Source organism: Mesoplodon bidens (assembly GCF_964165515.1).
Source record: "Mesoplodon bidens genome assembly, chromosome: 13".
NCBI classification, from domain to species: Eukaryota; Metazoa; Chordata; class Mammalia; order Artiodactyla; family Ziphiidae; genus Mesoplodon; species Mesoplodon bidens.
The window spans coordinates 28,191,622-28,217,282 of record NC_138169.1 but is presented as its reverse complement, the minus strand read 5'-3'; the positions used below and the strand labels follow the sequence as shown (position 1 = coordinate 28,217,282).

At 41.5% G+C, this 25,661-nt stretch overlaps 1 protein-coding gene across 7 annotated transcripts in view; it reads right to left on the bottom strand.

Moving 5' to 3' along the window:
* FAM210A (family with sequence similarity 210 member A) overlaps window positions 1–25,607 on the bottom strand; it is a 40,328-nt gene extending 14,721 nt beyond the window's left edge. For 6 of the 7 annotated variants that reach the window (XR_014017369.1, XR_014017370.1, XR_014017371.1 and 3 more), the window contains exons 1-2: window positions 25,504–25,607; window positions 5,597–6,107 (exon numbers count right to left, since the gene is read on the bottom strand). Coding sequence is in view for 1 of the 7 variants with exons in the window: in XM_081252968.1 (XP_081109094.1) it covers window positions 5,597–6,066 (470 nt within the window). In the remaining 6 variants the exon portion in view is untranslated. The remainder of the gene's footprint in view (window positions 1–5,596; window positions 6,108–25,503) is intronic. The other variant, XR_014017374.1, reaches the window with a different exon arrangement.
* Between the last annotated feature and the right edge of the window lie 54 nt (window positions 25,608–25,661).

Below are 25,661 nucleotides of genomic sequence, written 5' to 3'. Positions count from 1 at the left end.
ACGCCGGAACACTCATGCTCTCCCAGTCTCTCCCTCACTGCCTGTAGTTTTGCAGACGTTGTGAGCCTTCACCTCAAACCACAAGGTTCTTGTTCTGTGCTTCTCCTTCATAAACATAATATAATCATCACAGCCAGGAAACTTAACATGTAGGACAGTATATAGTTAATACAACAGTACGTTATTTAATGTTAAAATTCCCTGAGTTGTACGGTGAGTCCCTTGTCACTATCTTGTCATGTCTTCCAGTTCTTCTCCAGAAGCGCTGCTCAGCACTTTCTGTTGAGGAGGAAGGCAGGATGTCTTTTTTTTTTTTTTTTTTTTTTTTTTTTTTTTTTTTTTTTGCGGTAGGCGGGCCTCTCACTGTTGTGGCCTCTCCCCCTGCAGAGCACAGGCTCCGGATGCGCAGGCTCAGCAGCCATGGCTCACGGGCCTAGCCGCTCTGCGGCATGTGGGATCCTCCCAGACCGGGGCACGAACCCGTGTCCCCTGCATCGGCAGGCGGACTCTCAACCACTGCGCCACCAGGGAAGCCCAAGGATGTCTTTTTTGATGCTGAGATTTTTGAAGCTCCCAGGCCAGCTTTGTGGTAGAACAGCCTTTCATTTGGATTTGTCTGATTGTTTCCTCATGATTAAATTTGGGTAAATGTTTTCAGATAGGAAAGCTGCAGAGTTGATTCTATGTCCATCTCAGAGCATCACAACAGGAGCCACACACTCAGTCTGTCCTGTGAGTTTGACCTGGTGTTTGACTTGTGGTGTGAGTCTGACTTGTGGTTAAGTTCGGGTCCACAGGTTGCTCCTCTGTACAAGTACTCTTTCTCTTTGTAATTAAGAAAGGGAACAGCCTGGATCCATTATTATTACAGTAATAGTAATCTCCTAGTTTATTTTTAATATTAAAAAATAATTTGCTTAACTGGGGAAAAGTCCCTCTCTGATTTCACTATAATACTAGGAGATCAGAGACTAATCTCAATAGATATGGATGATCATCACCAGGAATTACTGGCCATCTATACAAGAGGAAACCAGATAACTGAAGGAAATTTTAAAGAGTTAGATTTAAAAATCAACTACAAGTCCAATCCAGTTTCTTTTATCTCCACCCTCATTTCCTTTTCAAATCTCTTAAACAACAGAACCCCACTGAAGCAAGACTTAGTACTACAAAGATTTAGCAATTCTGTGGATCTAATCAAGTCACTAGGTACAATAACATCCTACCATAACATGCTAATCATCTCTTCTGGTACCCGTACAATTACCAAATTATTTCATTAATCATTTCTTAGTTCAGACTAAGCCCAGTATGTAAAATCTACATATTTAATGGCAATCATGCAGCGGGGGGGAAAGACAAACATTTGGCTAAATATAAGACAAAATGGAGTGATTTAAAAACACAAAAAACAACTGGGACTTCCCTGGTGGTCCAGTGGTAAAGAACCTGCCTTACAATGCAGGGGATGCGGGTTCGATCCCTGGTCAGGGAACTAGGATCCCACATGCCGCAGGGCAACTAAGCCCACATGCCACAACTACTGAGTTCGTGCGCCTCAACATGTAGCCCATGTGCCGCAAACTACAGAGCCCACAAGCTCTGGAACCTGTGTGCCACAAACTACAGAGCCCACGTGCCCTGGAACCCATGCACCACACCTAAAGAGAAAACCCGCAGGCCACAACTAGAGAGAAGCCCGAGCACAACTAGAGAGGAGCCTGCACACCACAACGAAGAGCACTTGCGCCGCAACGAAAGATCCCGCATGCCTCAACAAAGATCCCACGTGCTGCAACTAAGACCCAACACAGCCAAAAATAAATAAATAAATAAATAATAAATCTTAAAAAAAAAAACTATCATAGGGCTTCCCTGGTGGCGCAGTGGTTGAGAGTCCGCCTGCCGATGCAGGGGACATGGGTTCGTGCCCCGGTCCGGGAAGATCCCACATGCCACAGAGCAGCTGGGCCTGTGAGCCATGGCCGCTGAGCCTGAGCGTCTGGAGCCTGTGCTCTGCAACGGGAGAGGCCATAACAGTGAGAGGTCTGCGTACCGCAAAAAAAAAAAAAAACTATCATAGAAACAAACAATAATGACCAAGATATCTTGCGCAAGTATCCTGTGTAAAATAAAGAAGCAACCACCTGGTCCCACTTTTTTCTAAACTATTGATTTGATGACTTAACTTTTAAAAAATAACTTTCATTTCCTTTGGAGTTATTAAATATGAAGCATTAATGAGGGTCTGATCCAAACAGTAATATCCACTTTTGTCACAAAAGTTCCCTCAGCCTGAGAGAAACCTGTGCTTCATAAACCACCAGCTTTATGGATGTTCCAAATGATGCAAAAGTACATCCACAGTCTGGATGAAGTGCAGTGAAAACCAGTCAGGACTGTGTCTCAGAATGGATCTGTAACTTTAGAAACTTGAGGCCCAAACACAAGGCATCTAAACATAGAGACAAAGCCATCATCAAAGAGCTTCATTTGACCAAACAGAGAACTTCTTGTTAGAAGATGAAAGATCTCTGCAACTTTTCCAGAGAGAAGCAACAACAAAGCTTAGTTTAAAATAAAATGTATGGACTTCCCTGGTGGCGCAGTGGTTAAGAATCCGCCTGCCAATGCTGGGGACACGGGTTCGAGCCCTGGTCTGGGAAGATCCCACATGCTGCAGACCAACTAAAACTAAGCCCGTGCGCCACAACTACTGAGCCTGCGCTCTAGAGCCCACAAGCCACAACTACTGAGCTCATGCGCCACAACTACTGAAGCCCGTGTGCCTAGAGCCCATGCTCCACAACAAGAGAAGCCACCACAATGAGAAGCCCACTCACCACAAGGAAGAGTAGCCCCTGCTGGCCACAACTAGAGAAAGCCCGTGCGCAGCAACAAAGACCCAATGCCGCCAAAAATATAATATAAATTAAAAAAATAATAATAAATAAATAAATAAAATCTATGAGGACGCACAATTTAGATCTTCCTGAAATAAAATGTTTCAAAAGCCTGAGATCTTCATCACTGCATTAACTAAATACAGAATGGCATTTTGCTCTGTGGTGCTGAGAGGCAGTAATGCTAGCTGTCCCTCAAGTTACAAACTATGTTTTCCCTTTTCTTTTAATAGTAAGTAGGCAACAAGCAAATAACAGAGAACGAACTTTTTCCAGCTAAAACCAAATAAAATAAACCCAGCCTCTAGTCAGTTGAATTGAAAACCTGTATTTAACACAATCAACTCCAATATCACAATAAAATCATCTCACAGTGAAAGATACACTGCCATGCAAACATACACTAATATTTTCTAAGTATCACTTCCCTTAGAACAAATCAACTTTCAATTTCTCAAGCATTAAGGATTTAAAAAAACATTAGGGACTGTTCTGGAAAGCAACAGATCCTACCTAATATAACTTAGCTATGTGATGCTGTAACAGAACTGGACCAGTGGTCATGGTGGGGCAGCAGAGCTGGGTCTGGGAACCAAATTTCCATGCTGACAAAGAGCCAAAGGCAGGCGGTGATGGACAAGGTATCTGACTTTAAAGTGGACAGTCCCACCACATTTACACACAGGCATTCACAGAAAAAAGAGGGAGAAGGACAAAACCAAGAAAGGTGCACTCCACAGGGGACAGCAGAACGTCACCACAACTGCATCAGTGCAGACACCACCGAAAACGTCCTAAGTCTAATTAATATTACTAGGTTATTTGAAGGTCTGTGTTTTGGGTTCCAGAACTCTTTTACTGAAGGCAAAGAAAAGTAAAAGGAACAAAAGTACTCTTTTTTATAGTCTAAATAAGAATCTCATATTCAATTATTAAAAACTTAGATTTCTCCCCCTGAGGCCAGGAGGCTGAATGCTTATTAAAGACAACCTAGCGAAGGCAAAAGAAACATGGAAGAAACTCATCATCATCCACAACACCGAATCAGAAAAATCCTAAACGCCTCAAAAAAGAAAATTCAATATGTAGAAAACTATTCATTAAATAGAAGAACTGAATGCCTATGAAATTTTTATGCAAAATGGTACATGATTTTAGGCTCTGTTAAAAAACTAAGGGCAGTTCTGAAGATTCTATAAATATTTTTATATATGTCCAGAAAATGTCATTAATAAACAAAAAGATAATTCCATAAAATGCACATATAAGAATCTCTGCAAAGAAAGGAATTCTTAAAGAAAATAATAATACATAATGAAGAAGGAAATAACTGAATAACAAGAACTAAATAGAAAGATATGAAAAGAAACAGAACAGCATCAATTACACAAGGTTAAAAAAAATCCTTTTATTCAATAGAACTTTTGTAAAGAAACATTTCTAATCCCATGTTTCCCAAGAATAAGAATAGTCTCCATTCCATCATCTTTTAATTTAATAAATGATAAGCTTTTTCCAATGAGTGAGCTTTACATTAAAATATTTAATACCTTACTAACAAACCATTAAATATAACCAAAAACTGAAAATCAGTGGACTTTTGGAAAGTATAAAATAATTCTAAACCCATCAGGGGAGTTTACAAAAACATCAAAGTGGTCTTCACTGTGCATCTCACTGCCTGCAGGATGGTGAGCATACTGTTCGTAGGTCACACCCAGGCCACAGCAAGAAAAGCCACAGAGCACTCGGGACAGGCACACGCTGGCACACTCAGTTCTGCTGGTGGCAGAAAGAAACTGGAAATCACTGGGAATCTGTTTTCTACTTGTACTCCTGCTCCTAAAACAGTGTGAATGATACAACTCACTTTAAAAGAAAGGAACAGTAATTAACAAGAAAGGTACATTTAGAAATTCTATGTTTTATAATACCTGGAGGCTAGGACCACTAAATTAACTTTTTAAAAAACATTTATTTTATTGTAGTAAAAAATACCTAACATGAGATATACCCTCCCCCTTAACAAGATTTTAAGTGCACAACAAATCAACTTCTGATCAGAACAAAAGACCTTACCCTTGACATTCATCAGATGTAACATTAAAGCCTAAGTCTGTAATTTGTTCATTTTTGTGTCTACAACAGATACAAGCCAGGCTTTGCAAAATCTTACTAATTTCCAACCAAAACCATACACATTGCAAAATAAGTTATCTTTTCACGTTGATAAACACTGTAAGAAACATATAAGTACGGAACTAACTCATGGTGCTGCCAAATCTCTGGAAGCTATAATTTTTACTCCTGTGCTATCCTATATGTTGCATAGTGATTAAGGTTTGAAATCAGATTCTGAGTTATTTTGGGGAAAACTAAGTTATTTTGACTTATTCTTGCTTAATGTTTTCTCATTAATAAACTGGGAATAATTGCACTGCCTGCTTCATACGGTTGCTGTGAGAATTAAATGAGATGATACAGTTATAAAAATTTTGGCATAATACCTGCTGTACACAGTAAGCAAATGTTAGCTACTGTTATTAAAATGTGGAAAACTGCTATGAAAAATAGTCATCCTCTACCAATTGAAGACATTAAAGCATTTAAAAAACTACTTAAAGGCTTTCATTAGTACAATTAACATTCTGATAAAACAGGGAAAGGCACTCAATCAAGCAAAAACTTACTTTATGGCTGCATAATAAAACGTTCCAAACCAAACACCAGAAGTTATTAGATGCACTGGAATCAAAACTTTTCCATATTGTCTAAATGTTTTCTTAAATCGTTGATAAAGACTAATTGATCTGTCTTGTAAAGGATCAGGTTCTTCCTTTTTTTCAGAGGGAGTTCCTGGGGATGTAGCACTGGATGACAGAACCCTCTTGGATAAGATATCCTGCTCCCACTGTTTATGGACCCCTGGTTGGGGTGGGTGAGCAATGAATGGCTTCCTTTCCTTTGCAACACACTGGGCAGCAGGTAAGTGCAGCCATCGTTTCTGAGGGCCCTGTACCCAAACCACTCTGGATTCCAAGGTATACAAAAGTAATGGTCCCTTCATGTTTTGACAGTGTCCCAAAAGACCAGCTTTATCTGGTTCCATGCATGTCCTATGTGCCAGTCGGAATACAGTCTTTGGTACATTCCATTGCATTTTGAAGAACGAAGATTGATGGATTTCAGCTTCTATAGAGACTAGATTAAAAAAAATTAGATTATACATAGATTTCCATTATAAACCAATCTACTTAAACATATATCATTAACTATTACGAAGTAAAAGGATAGACATTGTTATCAAATCCACAGAAATTAATGTTAAGGTATATAGTTCTACCATACCACAATTTTAGAATTTCATTAAAACACATCATTTAAATATGATATAGTAAACCAGTCCAACAGACATCATGGACAGTAAGATTTTCGGGCTATTTTATTGCCACAAAAGGGATATTTGTAGGGCTTCTGTCATTCTACAAAGAAGCAGTGTAGTATAACAGAAAAATCAGATCTGGAAGCTAAAGAGCTGGGCCCTAATGTTTTGGGGTCATAATTCTGTGCAACTGTCTTTTAGATTTGAAGCCTAAACCCACTAGTAAAACAAGGATTACTTCATAGGTTTTTATAGGAATTATATGAAATTTATGATGAAAAAGTGCTTTTGTAAACTAACAAGCATCATATAAGTGTTAGTTATTAAAATATTAAGGTCTAGGGCTTCCCTGGTGGCGCAGTGGTTGAGAGTCCACCTGCCGATACAGGCGACACAGGTTCGTGCCCCGGTCCAGGAAGATCCCACATGCCGCGGAGCGGCTGGGCCCATGAGCCATGGCCACTGAGCCTGCATGTCCGGAGCCTGTGCTCCGCAACGGGAGAGGCCACAACAGTGAGAGTCCCGCGTACCGCAAAAAAAAAAAAAAAAAAAAATTAAGGTCTGATGAATAGTTGACATCAATATCATTTATTCTATAATGCTTTTAGACTAAATTATATAAAACTGGAAATTACATGTTATTAACTGGTGAGAACAGACTTTTCCAGATAGCTAAAACTTTGTTAAAAAGACAGGATAGAGGGGCTTCCCTGGTGGCGCAGTGGTTGATAGTCCGCCTGCCGATGCAGGGGACACGGGTTCATGCCCCGGTCCGGGAAGATCTCGCATGCCGCAGTGCGGCTAGGCCCGTTAGCCATGGCCACTGAGCCTGCGCGTCCAGAGCCAGTGCTCTGCAATGCGAGATGTCACAACAGTGAGAGGCCCGCGTACCGCAAAAAAAAAAAGACAGGACAGTATAATTTTAAAAAAACATAGACTTTGAAATAAGATGGGCCCAACTGAGTTAATAGTGGTATTTTGAGCAAATTACTTAGCCTCTCTAGACACAAAGTTTCCTCACTGGTAAAATAGAATTATTGTATGCATTATTATATAGCAAATCAGTTCCCTTCCCTCAACATCAGGCAGTGCCACCTAACCCCTAATCTTCACCTGCACCTTGCACCAGCTACCTCTCCAATTCTAATACATTGAGAACAGATGATCTTATTTTTTATAAACTGTGTACTTAATAAGAATCACAAGTTTTGAGTTAGCACCTCAGTAAATCAGCACTCCAACAAATACAGATACACCATTTTACATGAATGTTTGTTACCTGGGATACAAAGCTGTCATTTAAAAACAACTACTAATAAACTGTCTCCTTATAAAATTAATCGCAGACTCGTCTCTTCCTAATAATTAACTTAGCTTCTATCAGGCTCTCACAGATGATCCAACAACACAAGGCAAATGAGCTGTGAAATGAAACTGCAAATCTTGCAAAACAAACAGGCTCCCAGGAAGCCTTTAAAGGTGATACTGGAGATGGCTGAATCAAAGCAAAGCCAGTGAAAAGTGACAGAAGACTCAGACCAGTTAATAACCAAAGAGAAAGCTACAGGGTAATGACATGTGCTTCAAATAAAGAATGATTTAAACACTAAATGACTAAGGCCATTCAGAGAAATGATTAAGTCCGTAATTATTTTTTACAAAACTGACTTATTTTTTTGTTGTGAGTCAGACAGTAAGTAAAGGATATCTTATTGTGCTCTCCTACCACCTCTATTTTATGTATAAATCTGTGCCATGCCTACGCCAAGGGGAAAAAACACCAACTGGTTATTTATTCTAAGAATTAGCTCAGTTGGAATTATAATCTAAAATCTGTCAAATATAAAAATTCATTTAGAAACTTTTACTATGAATTTTTTGGTCTCTATTTTAGTTGAATTTATTTTGAAGCTTTTCTCCAGCACCATTCGTTACCTTTGAATGATTCCTGTCCCTGGCGTTAGTACAGGTGTTTTCTGAACTCAAAAGGCTTTCTTTTTCTCTTTTAAACTTATTTCCTTTACAGGGCAGTTTCCCAGGAGGTGAAGTTCCCAGAAGTCTAACTTTCAGATAACTGGATTATTATGTGTTTGTGTTAGTGAATAAAAAGGAAAAGGATTTTTTAAAAAACCTCTTTCCAGGCTTCCAGTTTGCATCCTTTCCCCCGGTTTCAACTATTCCCCTCCCATTTTTAAAAACATCTTTATTGATATAATTCACATACTATACAAGTCACTTATTCAAGGTGTAAAATTCACTGATTTTTAGTATATTCACAGTTGTGCAACCATCGCCACAATCTAAATTTAGAACATTTTCATCACCCCCAAAAGAAACTCCACATCTACTGCAGTCACTGCCCATTCCCTCACCCTCCCAGTCCCAGGCAACCACTAATGTACTTTCTGTCTCTACACTTGTCTATTCTGGACACTTCATATAAATGGAATCACAGTATGTTATCTTTTGTTCCGAATCATGGGGAGCTGGGGATGTTGTGGGGGGAGTGGAGGTGGTTTGAAAACAGATTCCTGGACTCTCTTAGACCTAATAAATCAGAATGTCCTGCAGTCAAGTCACACCCGACAATATGAACTTAAGAACCATTTCTCGAAGCCCATCAAATGGCTTCAGTGCCAGATGCAGCATGGCAGCAATAATATCATCTATCATAACCATCATCATCATAATGGTAAGATGTTTTTGATTTTGAGCCCTTACTATGTGGTTGGTGCTTTACAAACATTTTACATGTATTAACTCGTTTTATTCTCGTAACAACCCTATGAAAGAGGGACCATTGTCATCACTTTACATTTGACGACACTGTACCAGAGAGAGGAAATAGCTTACCCAATGTCACTCAACTGCTGAGTGGAGGAGCTGGGATTCAAACCTAGTTTAATCCCAGGCCCAAACTGGATCACTAAGCTAACATGGCCACTTGTAGAAGGAAGAGACAGTGCCAATTTTCAGCAAACCAAGACATACAAGGCACATGTTCAAAGCTCCCTAAGGAAACATAGGGCCCGAAAAATGAGTCAAATTTTACATCAAAAACTAAAATTAAATCAATTTAAATTTAAATGGGTGGGTGATGGCTAGACTCCCAAAGGTATCCAATCACAATACTGGTGACATACACATTAAGACTCATGCGATTTCAAGGAACAAACCTACTTCAGATGAGTGCAAATAAAAGTAGAGGGCAGGACACTGAGTAGTATATTCAATATTCTGGAGTGAACAGGCTTCAGGAACATACAATGTCAAAGTAGAAATTTTCTTGTCTCACAGCTAGCACCTGTGTATAATGGCCTTAGCTCACTGGCAGCTTCCATTTCTTGATTTTACTAGTCTGCTCATATTTTCAATTAAAGATAAAAGTTTCTGGTTACTGGCCAATTATGGAGGCGCCATTCCACTTAAGCTCTGTCTACCCAGATCAAGTCAGCTATATCTGGACAGGTGAATGAGTGGGTCTGAAGAAGCTGTGAACTAACAGGCCCCTAAAATATTTGATACACATGGAGAATCTGAAGAACTTAATCTTGAATTTCTTCCAGTGAAATACAGTAATTCCAGTAATAAATATTTAAATCATGAGACTTAGCTTATTTCCTACAGAACGGTGACACATTATTTTCCTGCTCTTGCAGCATGAAACTTTCATTCTAGAGATGAGGGCACTGTTCTGAATTGCTTAGAATAATTTCTAAGCAAAGCCTGGTTCTTTTAATGACCTACTTAATTTTAGTGAGCAGGCTATAGCGTCTAACTTAAAATGGAAAGCTTGGAATCTGAGAGGTCAGACTGCCTGGGTTCAAATTCTGAAAACCTTACTTATAAACTATGTGACCTTTGGACAAGTTTATCAGCCTCTCTATGCCTTGGTTTCCAATTTGTAAAATGGAGTTAATAATAGAACCTACTTCATAGGGCTGTTGCAAGGATAAAATGAATGAATACATGTAAAAGGTTTAGAAAATACCTAGCATGCAGCAAGTGCTCAGGAAATGTTACAAGTTATTACTATAAGTAAGCAAAATAGCCTATTGACCTTATTTGCAGTGGTAAAGTCTGAGGATCAGTGCTTGAGCCAAAAGGAGATTCTATAGGATAAACAGTTGCTTAGGATGGGTCTGGCCCAAAATTTAAAATTTATATGAAACTGTAACGAATCAATTCCCTAATATCTAACCTTTCAGAGACAGGGCTCAGGACCAGGCATGAGGAAGCAGTAACACACATGTCTGAAAGTCAGGAGCCTCCCACGTAGTCCTGAGGCAGAGCAAAGTAAAGTGAAGACACAGTGGTCAAGAGTAAAGGCATAGGGGCTTCCCTGGTGGCGCTGTGGTTAAGAACCCGCCTGCCAATGCAGGGGACACGGGTTCGAGCCCTGGTCCAGGAAGATCCCACGTGCCACGGAGCAACTAAGCCCGTGCGCCACAACTACTGAGCCTGCGCTCTAGAGCCTGCGTGCCATAACTACTGAAGCCCGCATGCCTAGAGCCCGTGCTCTGCAACAAGAGAAGCCACCACAATGAGAAGCCCACGCACTGCAACGAAGAGTAGCCCCCACTCGCCGCAACTAGAGAGAGCCCGCATGCCGCAACAAAGACCCAAAACAGCCAAAAATAAATAAATTTTTTTAAAAAAGAGGAAAGGCATAAGGAAGCAGTGGGAACCATGAGGGAGAGGGATAGGGATGGGGATAGGGAGAGGGGAGCTGAGTTAAAGGAGTGAAGGGGAGGGTAGATGGACTGGAAACAAATGACAGTGAGAAAGCACAAATATTAGAGTGCTGTTGGGATTCTAGGGCCACTATATCCTGAAATTCCAGTTCCATGAGGCCAAATGAGTTAGTTTATGAGACTCCTTTCCTCCCTCTATATCCTTACCAAACCCATACTGCTCAAGGTTATATGAGTATGTTTCTGTTCCTAACACCTGGAAGCCTAAAACATTCAAGCAGCACTAGAAGTACAATAGCTGCAAAAATTAACTAATTTATACTTTGTTCTTACATAAGAAATTAAAAAAACGGCTAAAAAGTTAGAGTTGAAGCAACAAATTTCAATAGCAAAACTTGGTTCTCTATTATGTGAATTCAAAGTAACTCTTTTGTCAAACAAATTCTTATTTGGAAGTCCAACAAAGGAAATAAATAGAAGCAAAGTTGCTCAGATTAAAGCAGGAGTGAGAGGAATGGAGCCTCTGGTTTGCCCCCACCTCCTCCAGCTCATAGGGCACAGCCACAGAAGCCCTAACAGTGAAAACAAAATCTCTGTGAATGTTGGTCCTACTTTGCCTAACTGCCAGTTCCCCACCAGTCACAACATAGGCACTTATTCCTACTGAAGCTCCTGAGCTCCACAGGCTAGATAAGAAACTCCAAGGAAAATTTAACAGATATTGGAATTTTCTTGGGGCCTGCCCACTAGCAGGACAACACAAGCTTCACGACACCCCAGACCCCATACCCAACTGTGTCAGGAACCAGCCCCATCCACCAGCTATCTGACACTAGCTCTGAGACCCGGCCCTGCAACCAGACTCCAGGACCTGGCTCTGTCTGCCAATAGGCTGGCACTAACCCCAGGACGTACCTTCACCCACTAGTGGGTGAGCAGCAGCCCCAGAGTCTCCTGGACCCTGACTCCACTAACCAGTGAGCCAGCCCTAGCCCCAGGGCCTCCTGGGTTCTGCAGTCAGCCACCATGTGACCTGGTCCTGCCAACCAGTGGCCAGCAGCCTCCATACAAGGCAGGGCCTGGCAACCAACCAGACCAGGGGCCAACCAAGCCTACCAGACTGTTCACATAGTCAGCCCACTACAACAGCAGGACCCATGCAGCCCTCATAGGGGGAAGCCCTAGAAAGCTAGGGTGATGAAAGGGAAGTACACTGCTGGGACACATAGTTTGTCTCCTACAAAAGGCCACTTCTCCAAGATCAGGAAATGTAACTAACTTATCAGTTATGTTACAACAAAAACAGCAACTTAGGCAAAATGAGGCAAGAGAGGAACACATTCCAAATGAACGAACAAGATAAAACCCCAGAAGAACTAAAAGTGGAAACAGGTAATCTACTTGATAAAGAGTTAGGGCAGGGCTTCCCTGGTGGCGTAGTGGTTGAGAGTCTACCTGCCGTTGCAGGGGACATGGGTTCGTGCCCCAGTCTGGGAAGATCCCACATGCCACGGAGCAGCTGGACCCGTGAGCCATGGCCACTGAGCCTGTGCATCCGGAGCCTGTGCTCCACAATGGGAGAGGCCACAACAGTGAGAGGCCTGCATACCGCAAAAAAAAAAAAAAAAAAAAAAAAAGTTAGGGCAGTTATCATAAAGATGATCAAATAACTCAGGAGAAGAATGGATGCACGGAGAGATAAGTTAGAAGCTTTAAAAAAGAATTAGAAAATATAAAGAACAACCAAACAGAAATGAAGAATACAATAACAAATGAAAAATACGCTAGAAGGAATCAACAGTATACTTAGTGATACAGAGGCATGGATCAGCAAGCTGGAAGACAGAGTAGTGGAAATCACTGTTCTGAACAGGAAATAGAAAAAAACAATAAAAAGAAATGAGAACAGTTTAAGAGACCTCTGGGACAACATCAAGTGGACTAATATTCACATTATAGGGGTCCCAGAAGGAGAAGAGAGAGAGAGAAGGGGGCTGAGAACATATCTAAGGAGGTAAAAGACCTGTACTTGAACACTGATGAAAGAAACTGAAGATGACACAAACAAATGGAAAGATATACCATGTTCATAGATTGGAAAAATATTGTTAAAATGACCATACTACCCAAGGCAATCTTCAGATTCAACACAATCTCTATCAAAATACCAAGGGCATTTTTCACAGAAATAGAAAAAATAATTTCAATAATTGTATGGAAACACAAAAGACCCCAAATAGCCAAAACAATCTTGAGAAAGAACAGAGTTGGAGGAATCAGTCCCTGACTTCAGACTACAATAATCAATCAGCATGGTACTGGCACAAAAAGAGACACATAGATCAGTGGAACAAAATAGAGAGCCCAGAAATAAACCCCTGCACTTATGGTCAATTAATCTACAACAAAGAAGGCAAGAATATACAATGGAAATAAGACAGTCCCTTTAGTAAGTGGTGCTGGAAAACTGGACAGCTACATGTAAAAGAATTAGAACATTCTCTAACACCATATACAAAAATAAACTCAAAATGGATTAAATACCCAAATGTAAGACCAGATATTATAAAACTCTTAGAGGAAAACACAGGCAGAACACTCTTTGACATAAATTGCAGCATTATTTTTTTGGCTCCATCTCCTAAAGCACAGGAAATAAAAGCAAAATAAACAAATGGGGGCTTCCCTGGTGGCACAGTGGTTGAGAATCTGCCTGCCGATGCAGAGAACACGGGTTCATGCCCCGGTCCGGGAGGATCCCACGTGCCGCGGAGTGGCTGGGCCCGTGAGCCATGGCCGCTGAGCCTGCACGTCGCAACGGGAGAGGCCACAACAGTGAGAGGCCCGCGTACCGCAAAAAAGAAAAAAAACACAAAATAAACAAATGCGACCTAATTAAACTTAAAGCTTTTGCACAGCAAAGGAAACCATCAGTAAAATGAACAAGACAACCTCCTGAATGGGAGAAAATATTTGCAAATGATGTGACCGATAAGGCGTTATATCCAAAATATATAAATAGCTCATAAAACTCAATATCAAACAACAACAAAAACTACCACAACCCAATTACAAAATGGGCACAAGACCTGAACAGACATTTTTCCAAAGAAGACATACAGATGGCCAACAGGCACATGAAAAGATGCTCAACACTGTTAATCATCAGACAAATGCACAAAGGTTGGCGAGGATATGGAGAAAAGGGAACCCTTGTACACTGCTGGTGGGAATGTAAATTGGTGCAGCCAATGTGGAAAACAGTATGGGAGGCTTCTCAAAAAAACTAAAATTGAACTACCATATGACCCAGCAATCCCACTCCTAAGTATATATCTGAAAAAAATGAAAACATGAAACATGAAAAATATTGAAAAAATTCAAAAAGATACATGCACCCCAACATTCACTGCAGCATTATTTACAATTGCTAAGATATGGAAGCAATCTAAATGTCTATCAACAGATGAATGGATAAAGAAGATGTGGTATATATAAATGGAATACTACTCAGTCATAAAAGAACAAAATTTTGTCATATGCAACAACATGGATGGACTTGCAGGATATCAGGTTAAGTGAAATAAATCACAGAAAGACAAATACTGTATGGTATCACTTATATGTGGAATCTAAAAAGAACAAACTAGTAAATATGACAAAAAAGAAACACCCACAGAGAACAAACTAGTGGTTACTAGTTGGGAGAGGGAAGGGAGGAGGGGAAAGATAGGGGTAGAGGATTAAGAGGTACAAACTACAATGGATAAAATAAATAAACTACAAGGATATCCTGTACAACACAGGGAATATAGCAAATATTTTATAACAACTATAGATGGAATGTAACCTTACAAATTGTGAATCACTATGTTGTACACCTAAAACTTACACACTACATCAACTATACCTCAATTTAAAAAAAAAAAAAAGAAGGAAATCTTCCCATTTGCAACAACACGGATAAAACCTTGAGGGCTTTATGTTAAACAAAGTAAGTCAGAAAGGAAAAGAAAAATATTGTATGATCTCACTTATATGTGGAATCTTAAAAACAACAACAACAAAAACCCAAACTCAAATTTGTACATACAAAGAATGGAGTGGTGGTTGCTGGGGAGGGCAGGGGGGTGAGGGAAGAAGGCATGGTGAAATGGATGAAGGTGTTCAAAAGGTACAAGCTTCCAGTTATAAAATACATAAGTAGTCATGAGGATGCAACGCACAGCATGGTGACTATAATTAATATTGCATTGTATATTTGAAAGTTACTAGGAGGGAGGGAGGGAGATGCATGAGGGAAGGGATGTGGGAGCGGATGTATATGTATGACTGATTCACTTTGTTATAAAGCAGAAACTAATAAAAAAAATTTAAAAAAAAAAGAAAGTTACTAGGAAAGTATATCTTAAAAGTTCTTATCACAAGAAAAAAATTCTGTAACTATGTGAGATGATGGATATTAACTAGACTGTGGTGATCATTTTGCAATATATACAAATACCTGAATCATTATGTTATACAGCTGAAACTAATACAATGTTACATGTCAATTATATCTCAATCGAAAAAAAAGATGTTCATGCTCATCAGCATGTCTCCAGAGAATTGCAAATTAAAACAAGATACCACTACACATCTATTAGAATGACTAATATCCAAAACACTGACAACACCAAATGCTGCGGAGGTTGTGGAACAACAGCAACGGTCATTCATTGCTGGTGGGAATGCAAAATGGTACAGTCACTTTGGAAGACAGTTTGGCAGTTTCATATAAGCTAAACATAGGCTTACAATGAGTCAGCAATAGCACTCCTAGGTACTTAACCAAAATGAGCTGAAAATTTACATCCACACAAAAACCTGCACACAAATGTTTACAGCAGCTTAATTCATAATTGCCAAAAACTGGACATAACCAAGAAGTCCTTGAATAGATGAGTGGATAAACAAACTGATATACTGTATGATTCCAACATTCTGGAAGAGGTGTGACATTCTGGAAGAGGTGAAACTATAGAGATCAGTGGTAAAAAGATCAGTGGTTTCCGGGGCGGGGGGGAGGGAAGGGATGAGCACAGGACATTTTTAGGGCAGTGAAACATTCTGTATGATACTGTAATGGTGGATAAATGTCATTATGCAATTGCTAAAACCCACAAAAATAAATATACAACACAAAGAGTGTGCCCTAATGTGAACTATGAACTTTAGTTAATAATGTATTGATATTGTTCGTCAATTCTAAAAAATGTACCACACTAATACAAGATGTCAATAATGGGGGAAACAGTGTGTGGGTGGGTGGGGTGGATAAGAGGGGAATTCTCTGTACTATCTCTGCGCCATGTTTCTATAAACCTAAACTTCGCTAAAATAGTCCATTCATTAATTTCTTTAAAGACAGTACACTGTGGCCTAACCCAATACAACTGATACATAGTATAACCTTAACTTGAAGTACAGGTATGAGGACAGGATAAACACAGAACTCATCAGGTTGAAACATAATAAAAAGGATAAATGAAGGAAAGAATTGCCTCTACTTAAACAAAGTCCTCAATTACCACCAAACAGGAGGAAATTCAAATTTTCTCCTTCCAACAGATTAATATTCTAATTTATTCATTTTGATCTCTCTCTTAATCACACCTTGACTGCTGTTTCAAATCAAATTTAGTTTGCTGTTTAGAAAAGTAACAGTATGCAAATTTATTTGCAGCACTTTCTGGGCTGTTACTTTCCTGCTCCCTAAGGCACTGGATGGCTTCAACTTAACTTCTATTATATAATCCATCTTCTTCAATCTATTCTGCTTTTAAGCTTTCTATTACCAAAATTGAGCCACTAAAGCTGAGGCAATGATGAAGCCATTGTTAAATTTCTAATCTTCAGAAAAGGTTAAATTATGCCCCCTAGTGAATTCCCAAGGAATTTCATTAATGACTCACTGATTTCCCCAGCTTGTAAAGAAAATCAAATTTTCCAAAATTACTACACAAATATATTAATTTACACAAAATGTTTCTCTTTTTTATCTCTTTTCAGAGGCTCTAAGTTCAACAAGGCAAGTCTGGGTGATTTGTTATGGTAACACTGGTCCAGAATCCACGTGGTTCCAGACTTCCACCCACTTCCTTTTGGGCTGTGGCAGGTGTTATCCCATTGCAATAAGAAGAATCCAAGCTTACAATCAGAAAGACTAGTTCTGACCCTTTCTGGAATTACTTTACTTAGCTCTTTTCCTCATTCCTAAAATGGGGTTAAATACACTTTTATCATATTGTATTTATATGATTAAATGAGATAAAGTATAGTATCTAGCACTTAATATGCTGGGTCAATAATTAATTCTAGCTTTCTTTCTTCGTCGTCTCATCTACTGACCTGGTCAAACCAAGCTCATAGTCTTCCTTCATCTAAACTTCTGCCATTATTTCATTTGTTTGACAAATGCAAAATCCCAGCCTCTCTAGCAATACACTCCACTGGTCATACCTTTGTCACTGAAATAATCTGTTACTGACCCACAACTGAAGACCTCAAACTATACTATCTCACTCTCTTCAGCCTCTTTTTCTTCCAGCTTCCACTCCTTTACTCTCTCTGGACTCTAGTTCCAGGACCTTGTCCCACTCTACCCCCCTTTTCCTTCAAATCCAACAGCTCCTCCTGGTTTCACTCTGAAGTCTTTATCCAGCCTGGATTCTACAGTGCATTACTTGAATTACTACTTTGTCCTTCTGCAACACCAGACCACAAAATCTAATCCAGAGCCAGTCCAACCATCTGTTTTTCCCACAACTACATCCCACAATCATAGCTGAGCACTAACAAAAGCCACATAACTGAGTAAATTAGTACCAGCATACATTGGTGGTACATCATTCTATCGCAGAAAGGCTCTGAATGCTGTGACAACCGATGATGGTTTCCGATCAGATGAGCTTCCTCCACCATACCTCACTTTTCCCAATCTCTTCAAGCCTCATACTTCACTTTCAGATGGTAAAATATAAAGTATACATCAGATCGTGTCTCTCCTCTGTTTAAAGCTCCCCAGTTTCTCCCAAGGTAAGTCCTTACAACTGCCTACAATGCCTTACACCAGCAGTCCCCAACCCTTTTGGCACCAGGGACCAGTTTCGTGGAAGACAATTTTTCCACGGACTGGGGGCGGGGCGTCGGGGGTGGGGATAGGTGCAGGTGGTAATGCGAGCGATGGGGAGCGGCAGATGAAGCTTTGCGCCGCCGCTACCTCCTGCTGTGTGGCCCAGATCCTAACAGGCCGTGGACCGGTAATGGTCCGAGGCCAGGGAGTTGGGGACCCCTGCCTTACACAAGCTTCTACCTTTCCCTCTCTGAATACATCACCTACTCTCAGTCTGTGCCTTGCTCACTCTGCTCCAGCCACACTAGCCCCCCTGCAGCTCTTCCAACATGCTAAAAAGGCCCCTGCTTTAAGAACTCTGCATTAACTGTTCCCTCTGCTTGGAAGAGTCTTTCTCCAGATATCTGCATGACTAACTCCTTCACTTCCTACAAGTCTTTGTTCAAATGGTACCCGCTCCATGGGGTCACTGCTCCCAATCCTTTCTCTTCCAGCCCTGTCATCCCAATATTCCTTATCTTGCTCTATTTGTTTCTTTTTCCATAGCACTTATTGTCTAACACCCTACATGACTCACTTATTTATTATTGTTTAAGGATAATTATTATTCACTTATTATTATCATTTAAGTCCATTTAAGGACTGACAAGGACAGAATTTTTTTCCCGTTTTGTTCACTGCTGCATCTCAGGTGCCGACAACAAAGGTTAGCTGGCACATAGGAGGCACCTAATATTTGTTAAATGAATAATTAGATAAAGCTATCCCCCACTTCCCCTTAAAAATGAACCAAAATTATTAGGGGATGAATTTTCTCAACTTCAGCCTTCTCCCTTCCAGTTACCTGCATCCACACCCATCTCAGGGTCAGTTAACTGCCTCCTCAGAAAATGAACTATCCCTCCATTCAAAGCCCATTCCTCCATCTGTGTTCTAGATCTAAACTCTTCCTGTGCTTTCCAAGAATTCTGCTCAACCAAGTTTTCCTTGTATTTTTCTACTGCTATTCCTTTTCCTGTACTCCAACTGCCCTCTCCTCTGGCTTCTTTCCTTCAGCATATACATATGCGATTAAGAAAATATGTCTCTCTATAGTATCTGCCCAATTTCCAATCACCTTCACTGCATTTAAGGATCCCCAGTTTAGTGGCAGCAGTCACTGTAATTTCTGACCCACAGAGAAGAGCAATCACAGAGCTCTTCATGGATGCTGGGGCTCCCCTCACAAACTTAATTCTCCCAGTCATGGTGAAAAGTATCTCTTCTGGACTCCCCCAGAGTGGGTGAGCTGGTCTTATGTGTTAAATCCACTCTACCATTCCAGTCTCCCTAAGCCTTTGGACCCCTTCCTCTTTAGTGTACCAAGGCAGGTCTGGCATTTCAACTTCATTTAGCGTGGGTCACCTTTTGGTCCATGCTTCAGCCAACCAATCAAACTGTTGAGAGCCCTTTCTAACCCCTCAAACTATAAAAGTGAATCAAGAATCTCTGCTTAGTGGGCCTATACCAATTCATTTAGCCCGGCCCAACTTTATGTTCCTTCCACCATTATCCCACATCCTTAATATCCATTCCTAAACATATCCCCCAGATTACCATGTGTATAAACAAATAAACATTCCTGCCATTTTTTAAGAGTATGGCACACCCCCTCAGGTCACACTTTGTAGCTGACCCTTGAGGGCTTGTTAGGGTGGGAATCTAGTTATATGTCTAGAAGCAAAGAAGTGTGGTAGAGGTAGTTCTTGAGGAGAATCAATCAGCAATGCCTAGCCTTCAGGGAAGGTCATTACAGGTTAACTTCCTCAAACAGGAGTGGAAGGACTGTTTCTACCGCCAAAGAAGACTAATGAAAATTTAGGGGTTCAATACTCCATTCCAAATTTGAGGATCTCAACCTTCCCCAGTCAATGCTCTCATTTTAACAGCAGACACCCTGTTAGAATGGGAATTCATTTTGCATCGTAATCCAGCCACTGTGCAGGATAAGAGTTTGGTTTTCAGCAATCTGAGCTCTGCATCTATGTGAGAAGGGCAGACATAGAAACTTTCTGGTCATTTATACAGAGCTTGAGCTGGGAATTTCAAGACCTGAGCTCATAATTCTCCACCTCCCACCCCCCTTTCTCCGAAAACAGAGCAACCAGTCAGTCTCATTATACTTCTTCATCATCTGGCAAAAATGTTTTAAATCTTCAAATACATGATCATCCAGAACCTGGTCTTTCAATAAGTATCTGAGTAGTAGTATCCAATGGTGGTATTTTGCATATCTCTATTGTCATATCACATCGTGGGCTACAGTGCCTGCCTTCTTTACCACTGAAAATAGTCAACAGTGCCTTTAAATCTAATCAGATTAGAGAACCAATTTCAGGAATGTCATAACCAATCCAGAAAATTCATCCTTAAGATTCTGTTCCTCTAGAACCACTCTCAGTACCAAAATCTGAATCAGACAGGGTTCTCCAGAGATACAGAACCAACAGGAAAAAACATACATATATCTATATCTACCTATTGGAAATCTATTATTAGATTGTTTATTTAAATAGATATATTTATTTTAAGGAACTGGCTCACACAATTGTGAGGGCTACACATCTGAAATGTGTAGAGTGGATTTGCAGGCTGGAAACTCAGACAAGAACTGACACCACATGCAGTGGCTGAGAATCTGCCTGCCAGTGCAGGGGACACGGGTTCCATCCCTGGTTCGGGAAGATCCCACATGCCACGGAGCAACTAAGCCCGTGCACCACAACTACTGAGCCTGTGCTCTAGAGCCCATGAGCTACAACTACTGAGCCTGCATGCTACAGCTACTGAAGCCTGTGCGCCTAGAGCCCATGCGCCACAACAAGAGAAGCCACCACAGTAAGAAGCTGCGCACCACAACGAAGAGTAGCCCCAGCTCGCCGCAACTAGAGAAAGCCCGCGTGCAGCAATGAAGACCCAACACAGTGAAAAATAAATAAATTAAATTAATAAATTAAAAAAAAAAGAACTGATGCCACAGCCTTGAGATTTTTTTCTTCTTGAGGCACCTCAGTTTGAAATTTAGGCTTTCAACTGATTGATTGAGGCCCACACATATTATGGAGGGTAATCTCCTTAAAGTCAATTGATTACAGATGTTAACACATTTTCAAAATACCATCACAGTATCACTTAGATAAACAGGTACTATAGCCATGTCTAGTTGACATATAAAACTAATCATCACACATATAAACTTACAGATTTCTCAAGCAATCTTTACTTTTTATTACAGGAAAAACCTTTTAAACAATAATATCTTATGTGTTCAAAAAAGGCAATAAAACTTCAGTAGGGGCACTTCGGCTGAGTGGACTGGCGGAATGAACAGTTCTTCCAAAACTATCTGGAGAAACAGCTTCTACAACCACCTCTCTTTCCTACCTCCAAGAACACTATCATTCCTAGGAAGCTATAACATTATATCTACATTTTAAAAACAATTTTTATGTTTCAAAAATGTGATCTTCAGGGCTTCCCTGGTGGCGCAGTGGTTGGGAGTCTGCCTGCCGATGCAGGGGACATGGGTTCGTGCCCCGGTCCGGGAGGATCCCACATGCCGCGGAGCGGCTGGGCCCGTGAGCCATGGCCGCTGAGCCTGCGCGTCCGGAGCCTGTGCTCCGCAGCGGGAGAGGCCACAACAGTGAGAGGCCCGCATACCGCAAAAAAAAAAAAAAAAAAAAAAAAAAAAAAAAATGTGATCTTCAACTCCACAACAGAAATGACACCTTAAAATTACCCACCTCTGAGTGCTCTCACTTTAAGGGATGGTATCTATTGAATCTGTTGCTTGCCTTTAGTCTGACCAGAAAACTTACAAATTACTACTTCATTTTCTCTCACTGACAAAAGTGTAACATCTTATGGAAAAACCCAAACGAACTTTTGGCCAACCCAGGAGAAACCAGGAGAAATCTAAACCAGTCTGGGTGAATAATGGACCAAATAATCAAAACAGCACATAAAGAAATCTTATAAATGGGCTGAAATAAATCCTGTATGTCCTTTCAAAAAAAAAATGGGGGCTTCCCTGGTGGCGCAGTGGTTGAGAATCTGCCTGCTAATGCAGGGGACACGGGTTCGAGCCCTGGTCTGGGAGGATCCCACATGCCGCGGAGCAACTAGGCCCGTGAGCCACGACTACTGAGCTTGCGCGTCTGCAGCCTGTGCTCCGCAACAAGAGGCCGCGATAGTGAGAGGCCCGCGCACCGCGATGAAGAGTGGCCCCCGCTTGCCACAACTAGAGAAAGCCCTCGCACAGAAATGAAGATGCAACACAGCAAAAATAAACAAATTAATTAATAAAAACTCCTACCCCCAACATCTTCTTTAAAAAAAAAAATGGGATTTTTAAAAACCTTTCTAGGCTATTCATTCATTCATTACCACCCCACTATGTGCCAGGCACTGTTCAAAGCACCTGGGTTAAACCACTGAACAAAATGATGATCCCTGTCTTGCTAGAGTTCATATGCTAGCAAGACAACATCCTTATCCAGCTATTTTCTCTCTGAACATAATAACCCAAGCATTAAGAAGTATCAAGGGCTTCCCTGGTGGCGCAGTGGTTGAGAGTCCGCCTGCCGATGCAGGGGACACGGGTTTGTGTCCCGGTCCGGGAGGATCCCACATGCCGTGGAGCAGCTGGGCCCATGAGCCATGGCCGCTTAGCCTGCGCGTCCGGAGCCTGTGCTCCGCAAGGGGAGAGGCCACAACAGTGAGAGGCCCGCGTACCGAGAAAAAAAAAAAAAGTATCAAAACATTTTCTGAAAATCTACTATGTTTCGGTCAACTTCCAGTTCTGAGTCTGGCCTTAAACTGGCACTGTTTCATCATTAGCATAGAGTCTGGTCTCTGGAGTCAGGCTGCCTGGATCCAAAACCTAGCCTGCCACTACTTCCCAGCTGCATAACGTTGGACAAGTTACTTACCCCTCACCTATAAAACAAAAATAATCATATAACTATCCCACTGGAAATGTAAGAGTTAAATGAGTTCAAATGTATAAAGCATTTAATTTGGCACACAGAAGGTACTAAACTATCAACTATTATTATTTTAATTCAACTTCCAGAAAACCATTTATTACTCAGGCAATGGTGGGGAAAAATAACACCAATGGTAACTTTTAAAATATTCTTATCTAGCCCATTTACTCTCTCCATCACTACTACCTTCAAGAGTTCTTCCTCTATTCTTGAAACCAGTGGGTAATCATTAAATCCATTTCACCTGTAACCTGCCTTACACCCTTTTCCAATCACCTTTCCCCACACTCCCCCAGCCTCAGACCGCCCTACTTCTTTATTCTTTATCCCATAAATACCCAGAGCCCTTCGCTTTAGGATAGATGGACTAGTTTTCCTGTCTCCTCACTTGCCTGCCTTGTGAATAAACCCTCTCTTTGCTGCAAACCTGAGCATCTCAGTGTTTGTCTTGCTGGGAGTTGGGCAAAACGAACCTGGTTCAGAAATATTCTCAACTGAATTTACTTGACTTCTAGTTAACTTTTATAAAAACTACAAAATGTGATCTCTCTATATCTCATGCACAACATCAATTCACGGTAGAGTTTGTATAAGCACATAGTTAAGAGGCTTTTAATCTAAAGAGAAAATTTCTTAAAAAGTCAAAATTAGATTCCTTTTCCATAAAATTACAACAGCAACTATCTTAAGAAACTTTAGCATTGGAACCAGCATATATGGATATGTAATTAGCCAGTTCTAAATGCATGGATACGCAATAACACATTCAATCTCTAGGACAACCTTTGCAGTTGTCAATAATAATGAACTCAGGTGGAGAGCAAAACAACCTACTATAAAAATAAACAAGAGAAAAGTAAAAATATGCCATGTGGAAAAATATATTTTCCCAATACGCTGTGAAAAGTAACAAGTACCACTAAATCACACTGAGGAAGAGACATTTCGTCATAGTGATTTTCTACACATGCCAGCTGTGGCAGGCCACTAATTTATGTTTAGAGAAATAAATAAGAATACGTTTAGTTGAATTTTTAGGTTTGATGCTTAAACTTTCTTGGAAGGATCACTGGCTATTTTGTATGCATAAAGAGTATTTACAGACACATACTCAAGTAGTCTTACTTGTGTTATGAGGGCGGTAAGTATCAAAGGTGCATGCATCACTACGGTAAAAAAAAAAAATCAACCTCGAAAAAAAATAATAATGAATTGAAGTTAATTCTCAACTTAGCTCACTGCATATAATAAAAAAAAATACAAGTACAGTCATCTGAAATGGATGGCTCATCCTCATTCATTAAAAACAGACTTCAGGGCTTCCCTGGTGGCGCGGTGGTTGAGGGTCCGCCTGCCGATGCAGGGGACGGGGGTTCGTGCCCCGGGGTCCGGGAGGATCCCACGTGCCGCGGAGCGGCTGGACCCGTGAGCCATGGCCGCTGGGCCTGCGCGTCCGGAGCCTGTGCTCCGCAACGGGAGAGGCCACGGCAGTGAGAGGCCCGCGTACCACAAAAAAAAAAAAAAAAAAACAGACTTCATCCTTGGTCCAAAGTTTATAACTGGTCAACAACCTCAGAAAGTTTAGTGCCCACAATTTAGAATTTCGACTCGATTGTAAAGTACATGCTGCGAATGTTCCTTTCCCCCAGGCGAAGTCTACTGGCTAATATAACTGCGTCTACTGACAAGTAAGCAGGCTAGTGAACCTATTTCCAAAGCTGCTTTTAAACGGATCAATTTTGGTAAAGAATAATGGAAAACGTATTTCTGATCACGTTTTACACCCTTCAGGTGGGAGGTGCTGAGGCACAAAGCATCAACAATTTTAGGTCCACAGGCACAGTTGTGACCCTAGTCTGGGGTGGCAAGCAGGTACCTGCGACTCTCCAGTAGAAATTTAAGGGAAAGGACGAACAAAGCGTGTTGACTCCCCAGCCATCCCATACCAAAATCCAGAAAACACAAGACACTACCAGTGAGGCGTTTCTCCTAAACAGGTGTGGGTTGCCCCTTCCTTCAGAGCTGACAGATAAGAACGGCGCTCTCGAGAGAAGTCTGGCTGGACCTCCCGAATGCGGCGGTAGGGAGCGACCCGCGGTCCCCGAGGAGAAGTAGGGCGCCGCGCGTTTCCGAAGCAAGTCCGAGCGCGGGGGCTCCCAGGCCCCTCCCGGCCGGCGTCCAAGGAAGGGCAGAGCAAAGGGTGAAGGTGGCAGAGCGGAGGCTGGAAAACCGCCCCACAGACAGGGTTTGCATGACACCGTCGCACAGCGAAGGGCTGGGTGACCTCTGTCCGCCCCGGGGGCGCTCACCGCAGCGTACCACGTTGAGGAGGCCCCGCCGACTGCCCGGCCCCGCCCCCAGAGGCCTCGACCCAGGATACCTCAGGACCTGAGGCCGCCGCCGCCGCTCCCCGCCGTGCGGCCGCTTGGAGCCCCCGCCGTGTCCCTCCGCAGAGCCACCAGCCGACCGTGGGTCAGGGCGCCGAAAGCCGCGTGCTCAGGCGACCCGGCCTCCGGCCCGCCCGCCCAACACACCAGC